The sequence below is a fragment of the Sciurus carolinensis genome, chromosome 2 (genome assembly GCF_902686445.1).
Source record: "Sciurus carolinensis chromosome 2, mSciCar1.2, whole genome shotgun sequence".
Taxonomy (NCBI): Eukaryota; Metazoa; Chordata; class Mammalia; order Rodentia; family Sciuridae; genus Sciurus; species Sciurus carolinensis.
Window position 1 is genome coordinate 60,586,658 of NC_062214.1, and position 20,468 is coordinate 60,607,125.

The window sequence follows — 20,468 nt, forward strand, 5'->3', positions numbered from 1 at the left end:
CACCTAAGCCACCAGGTCAACCTGCCAAAAGCATCCTCATTTTGCAACTGAGGGCTGCCTCTCTTTCCCCTCTCCTCCTCTCCTATATCCTGAACTCCAGAATGGAGGCACTAGTCTATGTGGTAGAGGCTTAATAAACTTTTGTGGCAGGAGAAGTATGGATAGCAAAAGAAGTCCGTGACTTGGGGAGATGCCCTGAGTTTATCATTGGTGATGAGGTTGGAGCAAGCGGAGGGAAACGACGGGATGAAGGTACGTGGAAGAAGAGGGCTCAGCTTTCCTTTAAGGACCGCGTTGCCTTTTTCCTCGACAGGTGCAACCTGGCTCCAGTGCAGGAGTATGCCCGGGATGTGGGGCTCAAGACTGACCTGGTTACCATGAACCCCTCAGTCATCCAGCGGGCCTTTGAGGACTTGGTCAATGCCACGTGGCGGGAGAAGCTGCTGCAGCGCCTGCACAGCCTCAATGGCAGCATCCTGTGGATCCCTGCCTTCATGGCCAGGGGCGGCAAGGAGCGCGTGGAGTGGGTCAACGAGCTGATCCTGAAGCACCACGTCAACGTGCGTACTGCGTACCCCTCGCTGCGCCTGCTGCACGCTGTCCGCGGGTGAGCGACCTTCTCATACAGGTGGCTGTCACTAAGTGTGGGGCATGCCATGTAGTCAATATTCCTTTCCCAAATGCATTTCCATCCCAGCTCTACCACCCATTCGCTGGATGGCCTTAGAAAGTCACCAAACATTACTGAGTCCCTATTCCTTGAGAAATAGGGGAGGTGTCAGAGGGTTTCATCTGCCATGTCAATTTTGACTAGTTGGTCATATCTACTTGGAGAGCTGTGTTAAGAATGGCCTACAGGCTCAGTGGGACCAGATGCCATGAACCTGGGAGGGGAGAGGGTGACTGATGTATCAAATATCTGCCATCCCAGGTAGGTGATTTCTATGGAAATCAGGATCAAATGGACTTGGCTTCAAATATGTCACCTAAATCTCTCTAGTTTCTTCATTAGTAAAATAGGGATAGGACGGTTACATTGGAGGGATGTGGAGACCAAATGAGAACATACTTGGGAAGTGCTTGGGACAGTGAGTAAAATATCAATAGAGACACTCAGGGCTATCGCCATTATCATTGTTGTCACCATCACCGCTGTTGTCCCCTCGACTTTCCTTTGTAATATTCTCTGACTCTGCAGAACAATTCTTGCTTATTAAGCTGAATGATCAAAAGAGGGTCTGATGGGATATGATTTTGTCCACCAGGTCCTCTCCCTGAAACAGGGGACAAACTTTACTTATGAAATCAGAAAGAAATAGGAAGAGTTATAAGAGTTTTGAGCAAGATTTATATAAATAATCAGGTAGGGATTCTCTGGGTTAGGACTATGTGTCTACTTCCAGAAAAGGACTTGAAGAATTAAGGAAGACAGGCAATGTTGAGAAGGTTCTGAACTATTCCTGTTAAAGAGGCTCATGGTCACCCAGATGAGGCTCTTCAACAGCTCGGCCAAACAAGTAGTAATTCTCAACTTCCTGTTTCTTTTTTCCCATCCATGTGAACTGGCATAGACTGCCTTAGCACATGGACCAATAAATTGGTTAGGAATAGTACACATTATAGCAGCCACCAGAGAAGAGTTGGATGTTAAGCATTCATTCACTCTGTTCTAGTCATTGATTACAGTGAAATAAATCACCTCAAAACTTAATGAGTTGAAAAAACAATTATTTTTAGTATTTTTCACAATTTCCATTATCAGAAATTCAGGAATGGCTCAGCTGGATGGTCCTTGGTCAAGGTCTCTACAGTTGCAGTCAGTCAGTGGCTAGCAGTAGAACAGTGGGGGCTGGAGCAGCTGGGATTGATTGCCTCTCTCTTTTCATATAGGATTGCAGATTCTCAATGTGGCCTTTTTGCATGGGCTAGATTGAGCTTCCTCACAGCATAGTGGCCTCAAGAGCAGTCAGAGTGCTTATATGGGGGCCCAGACTTTAGTACAAGTGGTCCAGAGACAAGGCAGATGCGGAATCCCCCTCTAAGGACCACATAGTGTTATTTCTGTCATACTCTACTAGACAACCAGTCACTAAGGAGTCCAAGGGGAGTGCCTGCCTTTCAATGGGAGAGTACCAAACAATGTGTGAACATATTTTAAAATATAAGCACTCTTTATTGAGTGGTTGCTATGTGCTAGATCCTATTCTAGATAGGGTAATTCAGCAGTGAATAAAATAAAGTTCCTAATCTCATTAGCATGTAAATTTTCTGATAGGGAACGATAAATGATAGGTAAGAAAATAAATAGGATACTTTCAGATAGTGCTATCAGAAAGGTCTTCTCTGGAAATAAGTTGGTTTGAGCAAAGATTTGAGGAATGAAATGGCAGCAGACACATACAGTTCTGGGGAAGAACCTTCCAGACAGAAGGAATTTCAAGTGCAAAGGCCCCAGGGAACATGTGTTCAAGGATCAACAAAGAGACACTTGTGGTCAAAGCAGGGTGAGCAAGGAGAAAAGAGATGATGTTGGTGAGATAGACTAGAAGACATTTATTCTTGTGAACCATGCTAAGGAGTTTGGTCTTGACTCTGTTTAGGAGCAGCCATGGAAGTTGGGGAGGAGATCTGACCTATGTCTTTAGAAGATCCTTCTTGCAATGATGAAAACTGAATAGGTGTTGGGGAACTGTTGTGATAGCTAAGACATAAAATAAGTACGACTTGGATGAGAATGGTAGCATGGGCTTTATATCAGTTTGGTCCAACTAGCTTTATCATGTGGAAGAATGGGAAACAGGATTTGCTGATGCTTTCTATTTAAGGACCATAAGGCACTGAACTAAAGAGAAGAATCCAGGATGATTTAAGATTTTAATGTAAACAAACATCGGGTAGTGGCATTATATTCCATGAAAAGAGAGCCCAGAGAAGTCAATATGTGTATGGGGGCATTGAAGAAGATTCTTTCTTGGGCATAAGTTTGAGGTGCCTGTTACAAATACTCTGACCTCCCATCCTGCACCCACTTGTCCAATCAACCACATGGGAGATCACACCCCTGCTCCAGGAACATGGGAAAGTCCACTGTACAGACTACTTACCAACCAGGAGGCATTGGAATGCCTTTCACTGGGGCCTTGGCATAACTCTGGGAAGAGCTGGGAGCTACCCACAAGGGACTCTTGTCCTCATATAGATGACTCTGAGGTACCCAAGCCTGTGACCAACACTGGACTCATTTTGGTGGGAATTGACACAGGGAACCCATTGTCCCCAAGACCCAAAGAGACATTTAATACAAGGCAACTGCATTCGTGGCTGATGGAACCAAAGCAATACCTATACAAACACAGGGCTCACTGAGGCCATATTCCTTATCCTGAAGGTTCACCTGTCAGGGCTTCCATCAGTATCTTTTCACTTTGTCCCTGTCACAGAGAGGGTACATCACAACAACCCTCATTCATGCTTTCGACAGCATTTCTTTGTGGAAGAAGGAAACTCTTGAGATGGTTGTGGGGGTCAAAGGGATAACAGAAGGGAAAAAAAAAACTGCTCTTTGATACAGGGAGAAAAAGTCCTGTGAATGGGGAATGGGCAGCCACCTGGAAGAAACCTAAGCAACCAGAGCTATTTCCAGCTCTAATTGACTCACTTTCATCTGTCAAAATAGCATTAAGCACCAGTAATAAGCCCTTTAAACAAACAGGCTGTTAATCCTGAGATTGCAATATCTTCCTCTGCAGGAACTCCTGGGGGGATACTACAGGAGAGACAGGTGGGGCCAGCCCCTGCTTTTAGCAAGAGATGGGGATAGGGAAAAGGAGTCTGCTAGGGCCTTGGAATGGATTTCCTCTAATGGACCCCTCCCTTTGTGGGCCCATTGGACCTTGAGAATGCTGAGTCCAATAGGGCATCCATGGAAAGTGGGCATATGTGTAGTAAGGACTTGGCCTGGAGCTGGAACTCAGCGGTAGAGTACTTAACTAGCATGTGTGAGGCACTGGGTTCAATTCTCAGCACCACATATAAATAAAATAAAGGTCCATTGACAACTAAAAAAAATAAAAATAAAAAAAGAAACAAAAAAAAGAGCTTGCTGCCACCTTGGGGGGCCTTGCCTGGTGTCCACTGCGAATGAGGTAATAGGCTGGAGAGGGATGCAGAGTGAAGCCACATAATAAAAGAATAAGGCATTGTAGAGAAGAAGGCTAAGGGGGAACCTGGGACCTGACCAAGAAGCAGTGTGAACTGCCATCTAAAATACAGGCTTTGCTCTAGGAACACCTCCAAATGGTTCAAATCCCACCTCTCTTAGTTGCTTGGTTCAATCACCTATCTCCCCAGCCCCAAGTCCTACTTTCTTTGTCTCCTCCCTGGGAAACCCACCTTCCTCAGAATGCCTGTCCCATGCTATACAGGAAGATCAATCAGCATGGCTGCTGTGATCATGGCAGCTGCCACCAGCCACTTGGAGAGCTACTACTTGGGAAAGAGATTGGATTTGTCCTCTGGACTCAAAAGGTAGAACTAGGGCAGATGGTGGAGCCACAAGGAGCAAAGTACAGTTAGGCCTACTTTGATACAGGACTCTGTAGGAGTCAGAGCAATGGACTAAGTCAAACTTGTCACTCATGAGTTCTTCACCTTGTAGTTCCATTAATGAGCTCCAATTAGCACAATAATCTTTCTCTACTTAAAATCTACTGCCACTCAGACCCTCTGTTTATTGGGTATATTTGGGGAGATAAATATTTTTATCATGGTAAAATATGCCAAACATAAAATTTACTCTTTTAATAATTTTTAAGGGTACATTTCACTTAGATGAAATTCATTAGAAGAAAACAGTTTCTTCTAAGAGAAACTCACCTTGAGTTTGGCAATGGTCTAAGTTTGACACCCAAAGCACAGACAATAATAAAAAAATAGATAATTATACAAAATCAAAATTTAAAACATTTGTTAACATTTATATAAAAGACAATCTAGCAAGAGAATAAAAAGAAAACCCAAAGAGTGGGAGAAAATATTCACAAATAATATGTTGAATAAAGGATTAACATCCAGGATACATAAAGAATTCCCACAATTCCCAGAATTCCCACAGCAGAAAAACAACCCAATTCAAAAATGGCAAAAGATTCTTCCAGAGTAGATATATAAGTGGCCGATTAGCACATAACAAGATGCTCAGCATCACTAATCATTGGGAAACACAAACAAAACTACAGTGGGATACCTCTTCTAGCCCACTAACATGGCTAATATAAAGGAGGAGGAGGAGGAGGAGGAAGAGGAAATATATTGGTGAGAATTTGGAGAAACTGAAACCTTGGTTTTGCTGATGGGAATTTCATATGAGAATTGACTTCTCAGGCACCCTAGAATCTCCATCTAGCAATTGAAGAACTTAGTGCTCAGACAAGTTAGGTGATTTGCATGAGGTCAACTAGCCAGTAAGTGGAATGACCAGGAATGGAGTCATGTTACGTGACTTGTGCAAAGCACCAGATGCAGCACAAATTTGTACTTATTCCATTCTGGATGAGTGGGAAGTGGAGAAGCTTAGTGAATAGGGTATTGCCACACTTGTTAGTAGCACATTAACAGTCTAGGGAGAGTCTGTAGTTGTTCAGAAAATGGGGTAACTTTTCTACCAGGCAGAACACCTCACTTGTCAACACTGGGTCTTTGACCCCATCTTACTAAACTCATTTGCCCCTTGACCAGGCAGGCCTTTGGCTTTGCTCTCCCAGATTGCTTGGCTTTCTTTGCATCCAAGATATCTTTCAGGAAAAATAAAACAGACATGCAATTACACATTCTTTTTTTTATTGTAAACAAATGGATACATGTTGTTTCTCTGTACATGGAGTAAAGGCATACCATTTGTGTAATCATAAATTTACATAGGGTAATGTTGTTTGATTCGTTCTGTTATTTTTCCCTTCCCCCCACCCCTCCCACCCCTCTTTTTCCTCTATACAGTCCTTCCTTCCTCCATTCTTGCCCCCCTCCCTAACCCTAACCCTAATCCTAACCCTAACCCTAACACTAACCCCTACCACCTCCTATTATGTGTCATCATCCGCTTATCAGTGAGATCATTCCTCCTTTGGTTTTTTGAGATTGGCTTATCTCATTTAGCATGATATTCTCCAATTTCATCCAATTGCTTGCAAATGCCATAATTTTATCATTCTTTATGGCTGAGTAATATTCCATTATATATATATATACTACGGTTTCGTTATCCATTCATCAATTGAAGAACATCTAGGTTGGTTCCACAATCTGGTTATGGTGAATTGAGCAGCAATGAACATTGATGTGGCTGTATCTCTGTAGTATGCTGATTTTAAGTCCTTTGGGTATAGGCCAAGGAGTGGGATAACTGGGTCAAATGGTGGTTCCATTCCAAGCTTTCTGAGGAATCTCCATATTGCTTTCCAGAGTGGCTGCACTGATTTGCAACCCCACCAGCAATGTATGAGTGTACCTTTCTTCCCACATCCTCGCCAACACCTATTGTTGCTTGTGTTCTTGATAATCGCCATTCTAATTGGGGTGAGATGGAATCTTAGGGTAGTTTTGATATGCATTTCTCTTATTACTAGAGACGTTGAACATTTTTTCATATATCTGTTGATTGCTTGTACATCTTCTTCTGTGAAGTGTCTGTTCATTTCCTTAGCCCATTTGTTGATTGGATTATTTGTATTCTTGGTGTAGAGTTTTTTGAGTTCTTTATGTATTCTGGAAATTAGTGCTCTATCTGAAGTATGAGTGGCAAAGATTTTCTCCCACTCTGTAGGCTCTCTCTTCACATTGCTAATAGTTTCCTTTGCTGAGAGAAAGCTTTTTAGTTTGAATCTATCCCAGTTGTTGATTCTTGCTTTTGTTTCTTGTGCTATGGGAGTCCTGTTAAGGAAGTCTGATCCTAGGCCAACATGTTGAAGATTTGGACCTACTTTTTCTCCTATAAGATGAAGGGTCTCTGGTCTGATTCCGAGGTCCTTGATCCATTTTGAGTTGAGTTTTGTGCAGGGTGAGTGTTAGGGGTTTAATTTCATTCTGCTGCCTATGGATTTCCAGTTTTCCCAGCACCATTTGTTGAAGAGGCTATCTTTTCTTCATTGCATATTTTTGGCCCCTTTGTCTAGTATGAGAAAATTGTATTTATTTGGGTTTGTGTCCATGTCCTCTATTCTGTACCATTGATCTACCTGTCTATTTTGGTACCAATACCATGCCGTTTTTGTTACTATTGCTTTGTAATAGAGTTGAAGATCTGGTATTGCAATACCCGCTGCTTCACTCTTTCTGCTAAGGATTGCTTTAGCTATTCTGGGTTTCTTATTCTTCCAGATGAATTTCATAATTACTTACTCTATTTCTGAATGGTACATCAGAATTCCTTAATTGGAATTGCATTGAATCTGTATAGCATTTTTGGTAGTATGGCCATTTTGACAATATTAATTCTTCCTATCCAAGAACATGGGAGATCTTTCCATCTTCTAAGATTTTCTTTAATTTCTTTCTTTAGTGTTCTGTAGTTCTCATTGTAGAGGTCTTTCACCTCTTTTGTGAGATTGATTCCCAAGTATTTTATTTTTTTTGAGGCTATTGTGAATGGAGTAGTTTTCCTAACTTCTCTTTCTGAAGATTCATCATTTATGTATAAAAATGCATTGGATTTATGAGCATTGATCTTGTAACCTGCTACTTTACTGAATTCACTTTTGAGTTCTAAAAGTTTTCTGGTGGAATTTCCAGGTTCTTCTAAATATATAATCATGTCATCAGCGAACAGGAATAGTTTTGAGTTCTTCTTTTCCTATTCGTATCCTTTAATTTCTTTGGTTTGTCTAATTGCTCTGGCTAGAGTTTCAAGGACGATGTTGAATAGAAGTGATGAAAGAGGGCATCCCTGCCTTGTTCCAGTTTTTAGGGGGAATGCTTTCAGCTTTTCACCATTTAGAATGATATTGGCCATGGGCTTAGCGTAGATGGCCTTTACAATGTTAAGGAATGTTCCCACTATCCCTATTTTTTCTAGTGTTTTGAGCATGAAGGGATGCTGTATTTTATCGAATGCTTTTTCTGCATCTATTGAAATAATCATGTGATTCTTGACTTTAAGTCTGTTGATATGGTGAATGACATTTATTGATTTCCGGATGTTGAACCAGCCTTGCATCCCTGGGATAAAACCCACTTGATCGTGGTGCACTTTCTTTTTAATATCTTTTTGTATGCCATTTGATAAAATTTTGTTGAGAATTTTTGCGTCAATGTTTATTAAGGATATTGGTCTGAAATTTTCTTTCCTTGATGTGTCTCTGTCTGGTTTAGTTATCAGGGTGATATTGGCTTCATAGAATGAGTTTGAGAGGGTTCCCTCCTCTTCTATTTCATGGAATAGAAGTACTTTGAGGAGTATTAGAATTAGCTCTTCTTTAAAAGTTTTGTAGAACTCGGCTGAGAACCCATCTGGTCCCGGACTTCTCTTTGTTGTTAGACTTTTTGATAACCTCTTCTATTTTATTGCTTGAAATTGATTTATTTAACTTGTTTATGTCCTCCTGGTTCAGTTTAGGTAATTCATATGTCTCTAGAAACTTGTTGATGTCTTCGAGGTTTTCTATTTTGTTGGAGTATAGATTTTCAAAATAGCTTCTAATTATGTTTTGTATTTCAGCCGTGTCTGTGGTGATATTTTCTTGTTCATTCCAAATTTTAGTAATTTGAGTTTTCTCTCTTTCTCTTTGTTAGTGTGGCTAAGGGTTTATCAATTTTGTTTATTTTTTCGAAGAACCAACTATTTATTTTGTTAATTTTTTCGATTGTTTCTTTTGTTTCAATTTCATTGCTTTCAGCTCTGATTTTAACTATTTCCTCTCTTCTACTACTTTTGGTGTTGGTCTGCTCTTCTTTTTCTAGGGCTTTGAGCTGTAGTGTTAAGTCGTTTTTTTGTTGATTTTTACTTCTTTTGTTGAATGTGCTCCATGAAATAAATCTTCCTCTAAGTACTGCTTTCATAGTGTCCCAGAGATTTTGATATGATGTGTCTTTGTTCTCATTTACTTCTAAGAATTTTTTTTATTTCCCTCTTGATGTCTTCTGTTATCCATTCATCATATAATAGCGTATTATTTAATCTCCAGGTATTGGAGAAGTTTCTGTTTTTTTATTCTGTCATTTTAATCCATTATGATCTGATAGAATACAAGGTAGTGTCTCTATCTTCTTGTATTTGCTAACATTAGCTTTGTGGCATAAATATGGTCTATTTTAGAGAAGGATCCATGTGCTGCTGAGAAGAAAGTGTATTCGTTCTTTGTTGGATGGTATATTCTATATGTCTGTTAAGTCTAAATTGTTGATTGTGTTATTGAGAACTCTGGTTTCTTAATTCAATTTTTGTTTGGAAGATCTATCCAGTAGTGAGAGAGGTGTGTTAAAATCGCCTAGTATTATTGTGTTGTGGTCTGTTTGACCTAAAACCAGCAGAATCAGCATGACCTGGGTACTTGCTAGAAATTGCAGATTCTTAGGCCCACCACAGACCTACTGAATCAGAAACTCTGGGGTGGAGACCAGCAATCTGTTTCAACAGACTTTCCAAATTATTCTGATGCCTCGCATAAATTATAGTATAACTGCTATCAGTAAAATCAAGACCAGTTAATACCCCAGGGACAAACTTCAGTAAGACCACTAAACCACTGGTCATGATCTTCTCCTGATTGTATAGCACTGGAAAAGGGCAGTCTGAGACTGTCAATCTTTGCTCCAATTTTCTAAACGTGAGGAAACCATGGACACCAGTGAGCTTGATGTTACTCCAAGCCAGAGTTTCAAAAGGTTATCAATCCAATGACTCATGAACACAAAGACGGGGAAGCAGAATGTGCTCATTGGAAAATACAGGGCACACTGTCCTAGTATCTCTCTGTGAGAAGGGTAGCAGACAGATACATGTGGCATAGGGTGGTCATGTTATATCTGGATATAAGTCAGTTATTTTGACAAAGCATTTCTTGGGCAACTTGAGAACTCTGACCTGATTGACAATTCATGGAAGGGAAGGGGACAAATGTTAGCTTTCTTCTCAGAACAACCTCATAAGATATATTCCAGCTTCATCCCCTTTTCACTCATAAGGAAACTAAGATTTGGAAAAGTTAAGGACATTGCCCAGGGTCATGCAGATGATGAGGAGGAAGGAGCTGGGATTCAAGTCCACATATATATGCTTCTGAGGTCTCTATTCTTCCTACCAACACCTCCTTCCTGTGTACTTGATGGGTAGATTGATCTACCTATGACCATTGATGCCCAAAGGATGCTCATTATTAGGCTAATTTTGATTGACTTAAGTGAGAGTATCAATGATCTGCTTAGCATATTTACCAATGGCAATGCTTTGGGGGAATTCTCAATATTCAGGGTCTCAGCTAAATTCTTATCAACCTAACAGGAGGAAATTTAATATAGATAGATTAAAAATTCTATACTTAGGTTCAAAACAATGATACAAATACAGAGGGATGACAGTACCAACCATCAATGGATGTGTGGTGGATTTGAAGGATAATGTGACCTTAGATTGCAACAATGGACCTGTAACATCTTTAAGAATCAGGGAGGTTAGGGAAGCTCTTTTTTTACTCTGTCTGGTCAGATCCCACTTGGAGAATCACATTTAATTTTGGGCACCAGGCTGGAAAGGAACCATGGTGGTAGAGAAATTGGAAGGTTGAAAGGTTTGTGGAGAGAACAAGTCTCCAAGGAGCATGAAAGCCATTTTCCTTTATTTAGCAAATACTCCTTAGGTGTCTAAGGACTCCAAGGTACTCTGTGCTGGGGAAATACAAAAATCAGGAAAACATGATTCCTGCTCTTAAGGGACTCATAGATTTGGCTTGTGAATCTCCAGGTGTAGAAATAGGCTTGGGAGAAAATCTATTGGAAGCCAGATTCTGCCTGCACACTGATGAGAATATTCTAATACATAAGAGCTTCTGAGGCAAGCGTGGCATCTCTTAGAGGTGGTGAATTTAGCATACTGGGAGATGCTCAGGCAGGAGTGAGTCCCCCTTATGGGGCCATGGAGAGGGAAATACATGTCATATGGAGAGAGTTGGTATACTAGGAAGCTAGGACAGCCATAACAAAGTACCAGCCTGGGTGCTTAAAGTACAGGAATATACTGTCTTACAGTCTGGAGACTGGGAACCCAAAATTAATGGATCCCCAGTGTTGGTGCCTTCTGAGAGCTCTAAGGAAAGGATCTGTCCTTGGTTTCTCCCCATAACCTGTAGATGGCCATCTTCCTGTTCTCATGGCATTCTCCCTATGTGCCCAACTGTCACCAAACTTTGCCACTAACAAAGATATCAGTCAGATTGAATTGCATTACCCTGAAGTCCATCTAATTTTAACTTGACTACCTCTGTGAAGATGCTATCTCTAAGGTCACCTTCTAGGAGTTAGAATTTCAACTAGTGGCAGAGACATGATTCAACCTTAACACTGTGGTTAGGTGGCTCCCTTCTTATTCCAGGCTGCTTTGATTCAACACAGCTGTGCCAGGAAGGTCTCTGCCTCCCAGGACACTTACAAGATTCCAACCCACAGGAAGCAGTGACTGAGGCGCTGCGCAGAGCAGGACAGCCTGGAGCAAAGCCTGGCGACTGGCAGTGCTCAGCCTCAGTACCTAGTGGGCCCCAGCCTGAACAGCTTTCCCAGGGGGCCCCTGGCCTGCAGAGTGACCCAATGCCCTGGATGACTGTTGGCAAAGCAGGAGAGCAACAGAGGGGAAGGACAGCAAGGTAATTGGGAATGGCACAGGAAATGGAAAACCGGTCAGCAGCTGGTAGTGAATGGCCCTAATTCAATTACAACAAGGAGGGAGGATGCGACCCACAAAGAGGACCGCCCTTCTGGCAAGACAGCAGCCTGCTGGCCTGGGGCACACAGGCCTGTGAGTTGGTGCTTAATTGGGCACCAGGAGTGCTGAGCCTCCACCTCAGGATGGCACAGTTTCAGCTTGCCTCCTGCTAGGACTGGAGAGGACAGAACAGTAGAGCAGGCCCTGCTGCCTCTCAATGGAAGCAGAAACCTGGGGGCCGAGAGCAGGCCCAGGGGAGAATAAGCAAGGTGCAAAGAATGAAGGAAGAGAGCAGCACGGGCTGGCGGGGCTTCCTCCAGGCATGCCCCTCACAGTCCAGAGAGTGTATCCTAAGGCTGGTCCCTTCTTGCTGGACCCAGGCTGCTCCGTTGAACAGGGAATGAGGGGAACTAATTTTGCCTTTCATGGAGAAGAAATGGAGCAATGTCAGTAGTGTAAAGGCATAGACTCTACTGGCATTTGTTTATTTCTAATGGATGTGTACTGTGTATTTAAATAGCAATGCACAGAAAAATCCAAATTGTATAAAAGAATTTATAGTCAAAAGCAAGTTTCACCCCACACCTCTATCCTCCTCCACAGATGCAACCTGTGAATCCAGTTTTCTCTGTATATTTTCTTCCAGAAATATCCCTTTTTACCCATAAGGGAATAGGTTTTACACTGGATCTTGCTAAATTCTGCAGATTACTCCAGGCGGACACACACCACCTCACTATGCTACTCAGCAGCCTAGCAGTCCACCAGGTGTCTGGACCATGGTTACATAAGCGGAAGCCATGGAAGATGCTAAGGATGCTTCCAGTCTTTGCTGGTGTAATCAAGGTTGCATCACTCACTCTTTTGATGGCACCTCAGACATATGTACCTCTAGAGACTTACTCTTCAAAAGTGTCTTTGTTAAAAGGAGAGGTGGATACAGGAATTGTTGATGGGATAGGTAGTGCCAAATCACCCTCCATAGAGATAGGTACCAATTTATACTTTCATCTATGATTATTGAAAATACCTGTTTTCCTATCGCCTCTCCAAAAGAGGCATTATCAGCATTTGTTAACATTGCCAATCCAGTGACTAGGATCTGATCATTGTTTGAAATTGGATTCCTCAGATTATGAATGAAGCTGACTACAATTTTCTTGTTTGTAGTGGCATCAATTTAAACTTCAGAATTCAACCAAGAAGTTTAAGCTCCCAACAAATGGTCTCGAGGTCATCTGCTGGGCCTCAAGGGCCAGAAGTGATACACGGGCGTGAGCAGTTGAGGCACCCACCCTGTAGCAATGGGATACCCTAGAAGAACCAGCATCATGTGTTCTTCCTTTGTTTTGGCAACTTGCTGTCTGGATGGTGTCTGCCTGCCCTTCACATGTGCAGCTCTGGTGGCTGACTAGATGGGTTCAGAACAAAGCTGGGCTTGCTCACGATTCCTAACTATGCCCCCAGAGTGAACCACCAGCCTCTGCTTGCCAGTTTTTATTCATTGCTTCATTAAAGATCTGTGAAGCACCCGCTTCATGCATGCACTATGCAGGATCTAAGGTTATACAGAAACAGTCGTCAGTTCACTTTCTTACAGAATTTGAAGTGTAGGGAAGGAAAAGATGAGCAAACGATGAATTAGAGTGTAGCATGATGAATGCCTTAAAGGGGGAAGAACAGCACACAGGACAAAAAATATTCAGGGAGGTCCCAGAGCTTCCTGTAGGTCTCAGCTTCCCATAGTTGAGCCCATATAAAGGAACTTTAAGCCAGTGCATAGGGGAAGTGTCCTGGAATAAACCAAGAAGCTCCTTGGGCACTGGGGACAGTACACACCAGGTGGTGGGAGAGATTTGCAGGCCCAGATCTCAAGGGCATCCCTAACCTGGCTTATGTCTTTGAATTTTATCTCATGAACTCTTGGAGGCATTGTGGAGCTTTGGATGGCATGGTCATATCTGAGAGTAATTTGGTATGCTTGAGCGAGAGCATTGGCATAAGTGAGCCTGGACACTTGGGGATCAGAAATCAACCTCCAATATCCCCATGGCTTCACCACCCCTTTACAACAACTCCAGATTCTGAGACATAAAGCCACAGCTCTCCATCACCATAAACTGGGTAGATTCATCCCGAGATATCCCATAGCACACCAGAGCCCTCAGTTATGCTCCCAAGGAAAGGATCACGATAGATTGTAGAGCTCCTGGATCCACCCTGAGGCTACTTAGGCAGAAGACCGGAGAGAAGGCTGCTGAGCTGGCACAAAGCATCTCCGAGTGACCTCCTGTGAGACATTCCCATTCCTTAAGGATATCTAAACTCTGTCCCACAGTGTTCTCAGCTTCTTGGAGGAAGTCCTCTTGGTCCCTTTCCCCAACAGTGGCAATCACTTGCCATGTACTGAGCCCAGGAATCCAAGGAGATAGATGAATGTGTTCTGGAGATAGTTTTGGCAATCCTCATTGATTGCTGTCCATGCTCATAAAATACAGCGCTTAATCGTCACAGCAATTGGGGTGGCCAATTTGAAAAATAATTACTGCCTTCTTTGAGATTACTTTGCCTTCTAATTAAAATCTCAAGACTGGGATATTAAAGGTGCATTGTCAATACAGCATTCCGGATACACCCAGCTAACCTCATTTGGGAAGGCAAAATTAATTAGTTTGTGTTTTAACACCCAGCTGTTATCCTAAGGAAAGAAATAGTCTACAAGTCAGCCACACAAACAGTCTCTAAATTGGCCAGAGTGACTGAGGAGAGAGAAAAGAAATCGAGAGTGATTTGTTCCTGCATAACTCAGTCAGCTTCTATTACAAGTTGCTCATTAAATGGCGCCCCTGTGTCCCTGTCAGACATCACTCAGGAGTTCTTGTTTACCCGTAGAGGCAGAATAAGAAATAAGTGGTCCCTCTCCTGACAGCCACTGAGCTCTTGATTCATTCTGGAACCTCATTTGCTGTTAAAACCTTTCCCAGTTAGTGATTCTGGGTGGAACCAGATCTGAGGGGATGGACGTTCTATTCCCGTCCCCGGTGGCCACAGTTAAAAACTGCATGCCCTGCTAGCTTCCTTTTGCTTTTCTGTGTCTTCCCAATTCCATTTGATTCAAATGTTTGCTGAGTACAACAGAACTCACAATAATCAATTCTAGGCTATGCTACAATAGCAAACCCTTAAACCCCAGTGGTTTAGCACAACAGCCATCTATTTCTCACCCTCGCAAAGCGTGATGTGAATTGTCGGGAGCTCTGTTTTGATCGGTGATTCGAGGATCTAGGATTCATCCTTCTTAAGCCAACTCATCTTAGCAGAAGGCTTTAAAGTTCTCCAGGTCAGGGGAAGACAAATTGAGAGAACCTGCTCTTGTCACAGCCTTCAAGACAGAGCAGACTGCATGATCCCAGCTCAGTTACAAGGATGCTGGAAGATGATACAGAGAGGAGATGATGGAGGATTCATCAAGTGCTTCTGTTTCTGCCACAGAATTTTGGATGCAGCACACACTGGGCGGAATGTCTTTGAATCCTGCAAAGGCATGGTTCCTACTCTTGGGAAGATCACAGTAGTTTCACATAGGAGACCACAACCCATGTGGTAATGAATTATCAGCCCAGGTTATTAAGCACACTAAGAGAAGTAGAGATAAAACTTCTGGTAATCAGCTAGGGGTAGTTAACAATCAGAATGAGCTGGGGAAGAGAGGATGAAACAAAGGGAATATTTCCAGGAAGATGGGCTGCATGTGCTTAGTTTGGTGGGGGGACAGGAGAGAGTTCACCAAAAGGACATGTGGAAAAAGGCATGCAGGGGAGAGCCCAGCACTCATCTGTTTCACCTCAGATTCACCTCTGAACCAATTGGATGTTTTGTCACTGATTAAATTTTTCTCTGTCCCTTCCTGGATATAGTGTTGATGGCCCAAAAAGAAATTTATTTCTGAGAGCCTAACCCTGCTAAGGCTCCACTATCAGAAAGTAAACAAACCACAAATCCCTAGAACGGCAGTTGTCTGGCATTCTAGGTATTAGGGTTTGGATTTGCTCAGGGAGTGAGCCTCAGTGAGTATTCATGTGGGGACACCGCTGTTGGCTCACCTGTCACTGGATAGCATGAGCTGCATCTGCAGCCATCTCACCCCAACCCTGACCACTCCCCCATCCTATGGGGATGCAACACAGCATGAAAATATACCCAAGAAGCAGGGGTTGGGAAGCCTATGACTTATCTAAGCTGAATCACCCCAGGTTCCTGCATTTTTCTCTGTGAACTGAAAGAAGCCAAGGTAGAATCACCTGCCAGTCAAAGCAGGAATTCTTAGCTGTACATTTGAATTTCAGTGGAAGGCTGCGAAAATCCCAGTGCTCCAACTCTACCAGGGAGTGGGATCCAGGCATCTCTAAAAGCTTCAGGTGATCCAGTGCAGCCTAAGCTGAGAACCTCTGCACTTGATCTGAAAATGCAATGGACTAGCTTAGGAGGGGCAAGCTTCCCATTACCGAATGTGTGTGAGGCAAGCTGGAGGAGCTCTTTGCCAGGATGTGTGCAAGGGTCAAAACATTAGCTGCTACTCTTCTGGAATTCTCGTCATTACATTCTCCCTATCTTTGTCCCCCAGGATTCTCCCAAGCTCAGCTTAGCCTATTGAGCATGCAAGTGCTGAGGTGGCTTAAGGAAGGGCTCCTAATACAGTGTGCCCCAACCTCCGCATCCAGCATTCCCGGAGCCAGCACAGCACCTCCTGATTGTTAGCTGGTGACTAAGCAGATGACCACATGGGGCTGTTCCAACATTATCACATTAGACCAGTCATGTTCCTGGCTACCCATGTATCTGTGAAGGCTGAATCACAAGGGAGAAAATATATGAACTGGGAATCAATTCTTATGTACTTCCTGGAGCCTCTGTCTATGGTATACACACCAGTACTGTGAAGTACTGGGTAAGAGTAAGATGCTGAGAGATGGCTTCTGAGGTAGGAGCAGACCTCAGGAGAGTGACAGGGAGGGAGGGGAGTCATCATGAAGTATAGTTAGGAAAGTCTGGAGAGGGAGAAATAGGCATGAAGTGGGTCTTTCAAACCAGGAATTAAAAACTTTCCTAGAACTCAGAGCAGAGTCGCTCTGTGGGGCAGTTATACAAAAATGTACTCCCAATGTAGACATCTGAAAACACCCACCTACTACAATCAGTTCTTCTAACATTTTGGAAATTATTTGAGAATGCACCATTTTCCACCTGGCCAGGAGTGCCCCAACCTCAGGGTCCTGGAAAAGTTCCCTTGTCTGATGTTGAGCCAGATGATACCAGATACCCCATCAACCCAACACCAAGCATGACCTTGGAGCTTGGCTCATCCCTCCTCCTGGAGTGGGGAGGCCAGGAGAAACCTCCAAATGACCATTTGCTTCTTCAGCCATCGTGGGCCCCTTAGCACAGAGACAGCAAGACAGACAACCTGCCAGGAGCTCACAGTACAGCAGGGAAAACATGCATGCATATTACAGCCCCATGAGACCACAAGTCCAGGGAGAGACTGGTACACAGGTGACAGCAGGTGCCCAGAGAGGCACACTTAGTACAGCCCAGAGACCAGGGAAAAGAACAAAGGAGTCTCACTGTGATTCTTGAGAGGAGGAGGTGCTGTGTCATAGTGTCCTGGGGAGCTGTGCCATGCTGCTGGGAAGGCCGGTGCAGTGTGAGGAGGGGTAACACTGGAGGGGGAGGGGGCTAGGTCGTGCCGAGGTTGTGTTTGCACTATGATACTTGGATTACTCCTGGATCAGGGAGAAGTTTCAGAGAGAAATATTCAGAGGACTACTAGCCGAGGGTGCATGGCAGTGGTGGGCTCTCTCCATAGTGACTTCTCATTGGTGCAGGGAAGAAATGATGAGATCTGCAATATGCCCACAAACACTCGCTCCTGTTATTTTTCAATTTCTTCATGTTTATGGTTACCAGAGTCTTTGTCCTGTTTTCGGCCTATGTCCTTCCATCTGATTCCCTGCCAGAAAATCCAGACACTAGGGATTTTTTGACTTAGGATAAAATAAGAGGAAGTACGAGAAAGTGGTCTCCAAGTGACAGGATTATGGAACAACCGTAGTTGTCTAAGCAGTCACCTAGGAGGCTCTCACTGTTGAGTTGGAGGGGTGAGTGTGGGGATCCTCGAAGCACATTTTATTTAATCTAGTATTACATGGATTATTAGGAATCCTAAACCTCATCTGATTCAAAAGTGGCTAATGCTTCCTCTAAAAAATTAAGCAAAAAGAAAAACAAAAAGGATTTAAGATTAACACTGGAATATTTTGGAGTCTCCCTTTTATGAACTGCAGAGGGAACCATTTTGGAAAATAAAAGCATATTTGGGCTTTTGGGACACCTGCTCCTCCCCACTCACCCCAACACTTTAGTTAAAAATATATGAACAATACAAAATGGTTCCATCTTTCAGAATATGTAAACGTTTTTTGTCAAGCACACTTTCACTTCTGGCATGAATTTCATTGGAGCATTTGATTATGAAGTACGCACATCTCTGGGCTACACTGTAATCAGAAGCTGCACTGACCTTCACTTTGGTTGAGGAATAAATGTTTCTTACAGTGGCAGATGGGAGACTGTGGGATGGGGTTCCATGGAGGTTGTTCAAGGACAGAAAAATGTGGACCACATCTGGTCCAGGGACACGGTGGTCAGGGACTTGTGGTCAAGAAAGTCTTCCCACCAGGGTATAAGCATTGCTTTTGCAGAGATTCAGCCTTGGGTGAATCTCTAGGGTAGAAGTTTTAACTAGAAACAGAATGATGACAAACAGAATGGGCATGTTCTTGTGTCGGAGAAACTCCTAGGTTGTCTTGGAATGTTAGAAGCTGGAGGGTGTCTTGGAGGTATTTGGGCTTTACCACGTCATTACATCAGTGGGAAACATGAAGACCAGCAGGGAGAAGTGACTGGCCCAAAGGCATACAGATAGTGAGCGACAGAACTGTCTGAGTTTCCGACCTCCCTCCTCCCAGCCTCTTCAGTATTTATCATCTGGCCCTTTATAGAAAAAGTTTGCCAACCCCCTTTGCAACTGTAGACAGGCCTGAGTTCAAGCCAAAGTGGGCAGCTTACCTGGGTGAGCTTGGGTAAGCCACTTTTAAAATCTGAGACCCATTTTTGCATCTGCACTAAGGACACACTTGTTTTGTGATACCATAAAATCATGGGTGTGAAGCACCCAGTTTGAGTGCTTGATCAATGGTGTCAGCCCTCTGAGAAGGCAGCTGGGGATCCATCACTTGATTGGTCCCTGGAGTGACAGGAGGCAGGCTTCTGGGCAGGATAAAATTTTCCTCTTCCTGGAATAGATGATTCAAAAACTCACGTTTCTCTCTCTCTCTCTCTCTTTTTTTGTTTTTCTTTTGCAATTTGTTCTTTTTAGTTATGCATGACAATAGAATCCATTGTGACATAACTGTACAAGCATGGAATATATCTTGTTCTAATTCAGAAGCTAGTATTTCTCCTTCCCCTTCCCTCTCCCCACACTGGCTCCCTTCCCTCTGTTGATGTTCTGCCATTTACTTATATTTATGTTTTTTTTTAATTAATTTCTTGTGAATGTACACAATGGTGAGATTCACTGTGGTGTATTCATATATGTACATAGGAAAGTTTTGTTCATTCCACTCTTTCCTTTGCTCATCTCCCCTCCCTTCCCTTCCTTCCCTTTTGTCTACTCCACTAAACTTTTCTCCCCCACCCCTTATTATGGGTTAACTTCCACATATCAGATAAAAAAATTCATATTTCTTTACCTCTTCTTTTTTTTTTTTTCCTCAGATACTGGCTGACCAACAAAGTCCACATTAAAAGACCCACCACCGGCCTCTTGATGTACACTCTGGCCACACGTTTCTGTAATCAGATCTACCTCTATGGCTTCTGGCCCTTCCCACTGGATCAGAACCAGAACCCTGTCAAGTACCACTACTATGACAGCCTCAAATATGGCTACACCTCCCAGGCTAGCCCACACACCATGCCCTTGGAATTCAAGGCCCTCAAGAACCTGCACGAGCAGGGGGCATTGAAACTGACTGTCGGTCGATGTGACGGGGCCACGTAAGATGGGCACCCCCTGAGACTCAGTGGCTCACATTTCCTGCCGGCTACACCACAGGCAGATGGGAGTCGGGTGGCACAAACAATAGAACAAGCAGGCTAGTGGTTTCCTTTGTTAAAGTGTAAAACAGTGACCAGAATATATATATCTGTACCTGCATATATATATTGACCTGAGTATTTATAACTGTGTGGTGTTCATCTAGCATTAGGCAGATAAGCCACAGGAAGAAGGTGTGGAGAACCCACCTGAACCAGATTGAAACTCAGTCCATCTTTGGGGGCGGAAGGACTTGACATGCAAAGAAGCCAGTCCCATGACTTTGGATGACAACCTGCCTCCTCGGTTGGGAGGATCTTTGGGCTCGTGGATGAATGGAGAGCCACCTGTTGTCAGCTGCCTGGACCTCTGGGATATGTGGATTCTGGGTAGCCAAGACCC

The 20,468-nt window shown here is 43.3% G+C and overlaps 1 protein-coding gene across 1 annotated transcript in view; it reads left to right on the forward strand.

Annotated features, from left to right (window-relative positions):
• St8sia2 (ST8 alpha-N-acetyl-neuraminide alpha-2,8-sialyltransferase 2) overlaps positions 1–20,337 on the forward strand; it is a 66,500-nt gene extending 46,163 nt beyond the window's left edge. The window contains exons 5-6 of the mRNA XM_047541121.1: positions 314–607; positions 19,745–20,337. Coding sequence (XP_047397077.1) covers positions 314–607; positions 19,745–20,030 — 580 coding nt within the window. The 3' untranslated portion in view covers positions 20,031–20,337. The remainder of the gene's footprint in view (positions 1–313; positions 608–19,744) is intronic.
• The last annotated feature ends 131 nt before the right edge of the window (positions 20,338–20,468 follow it).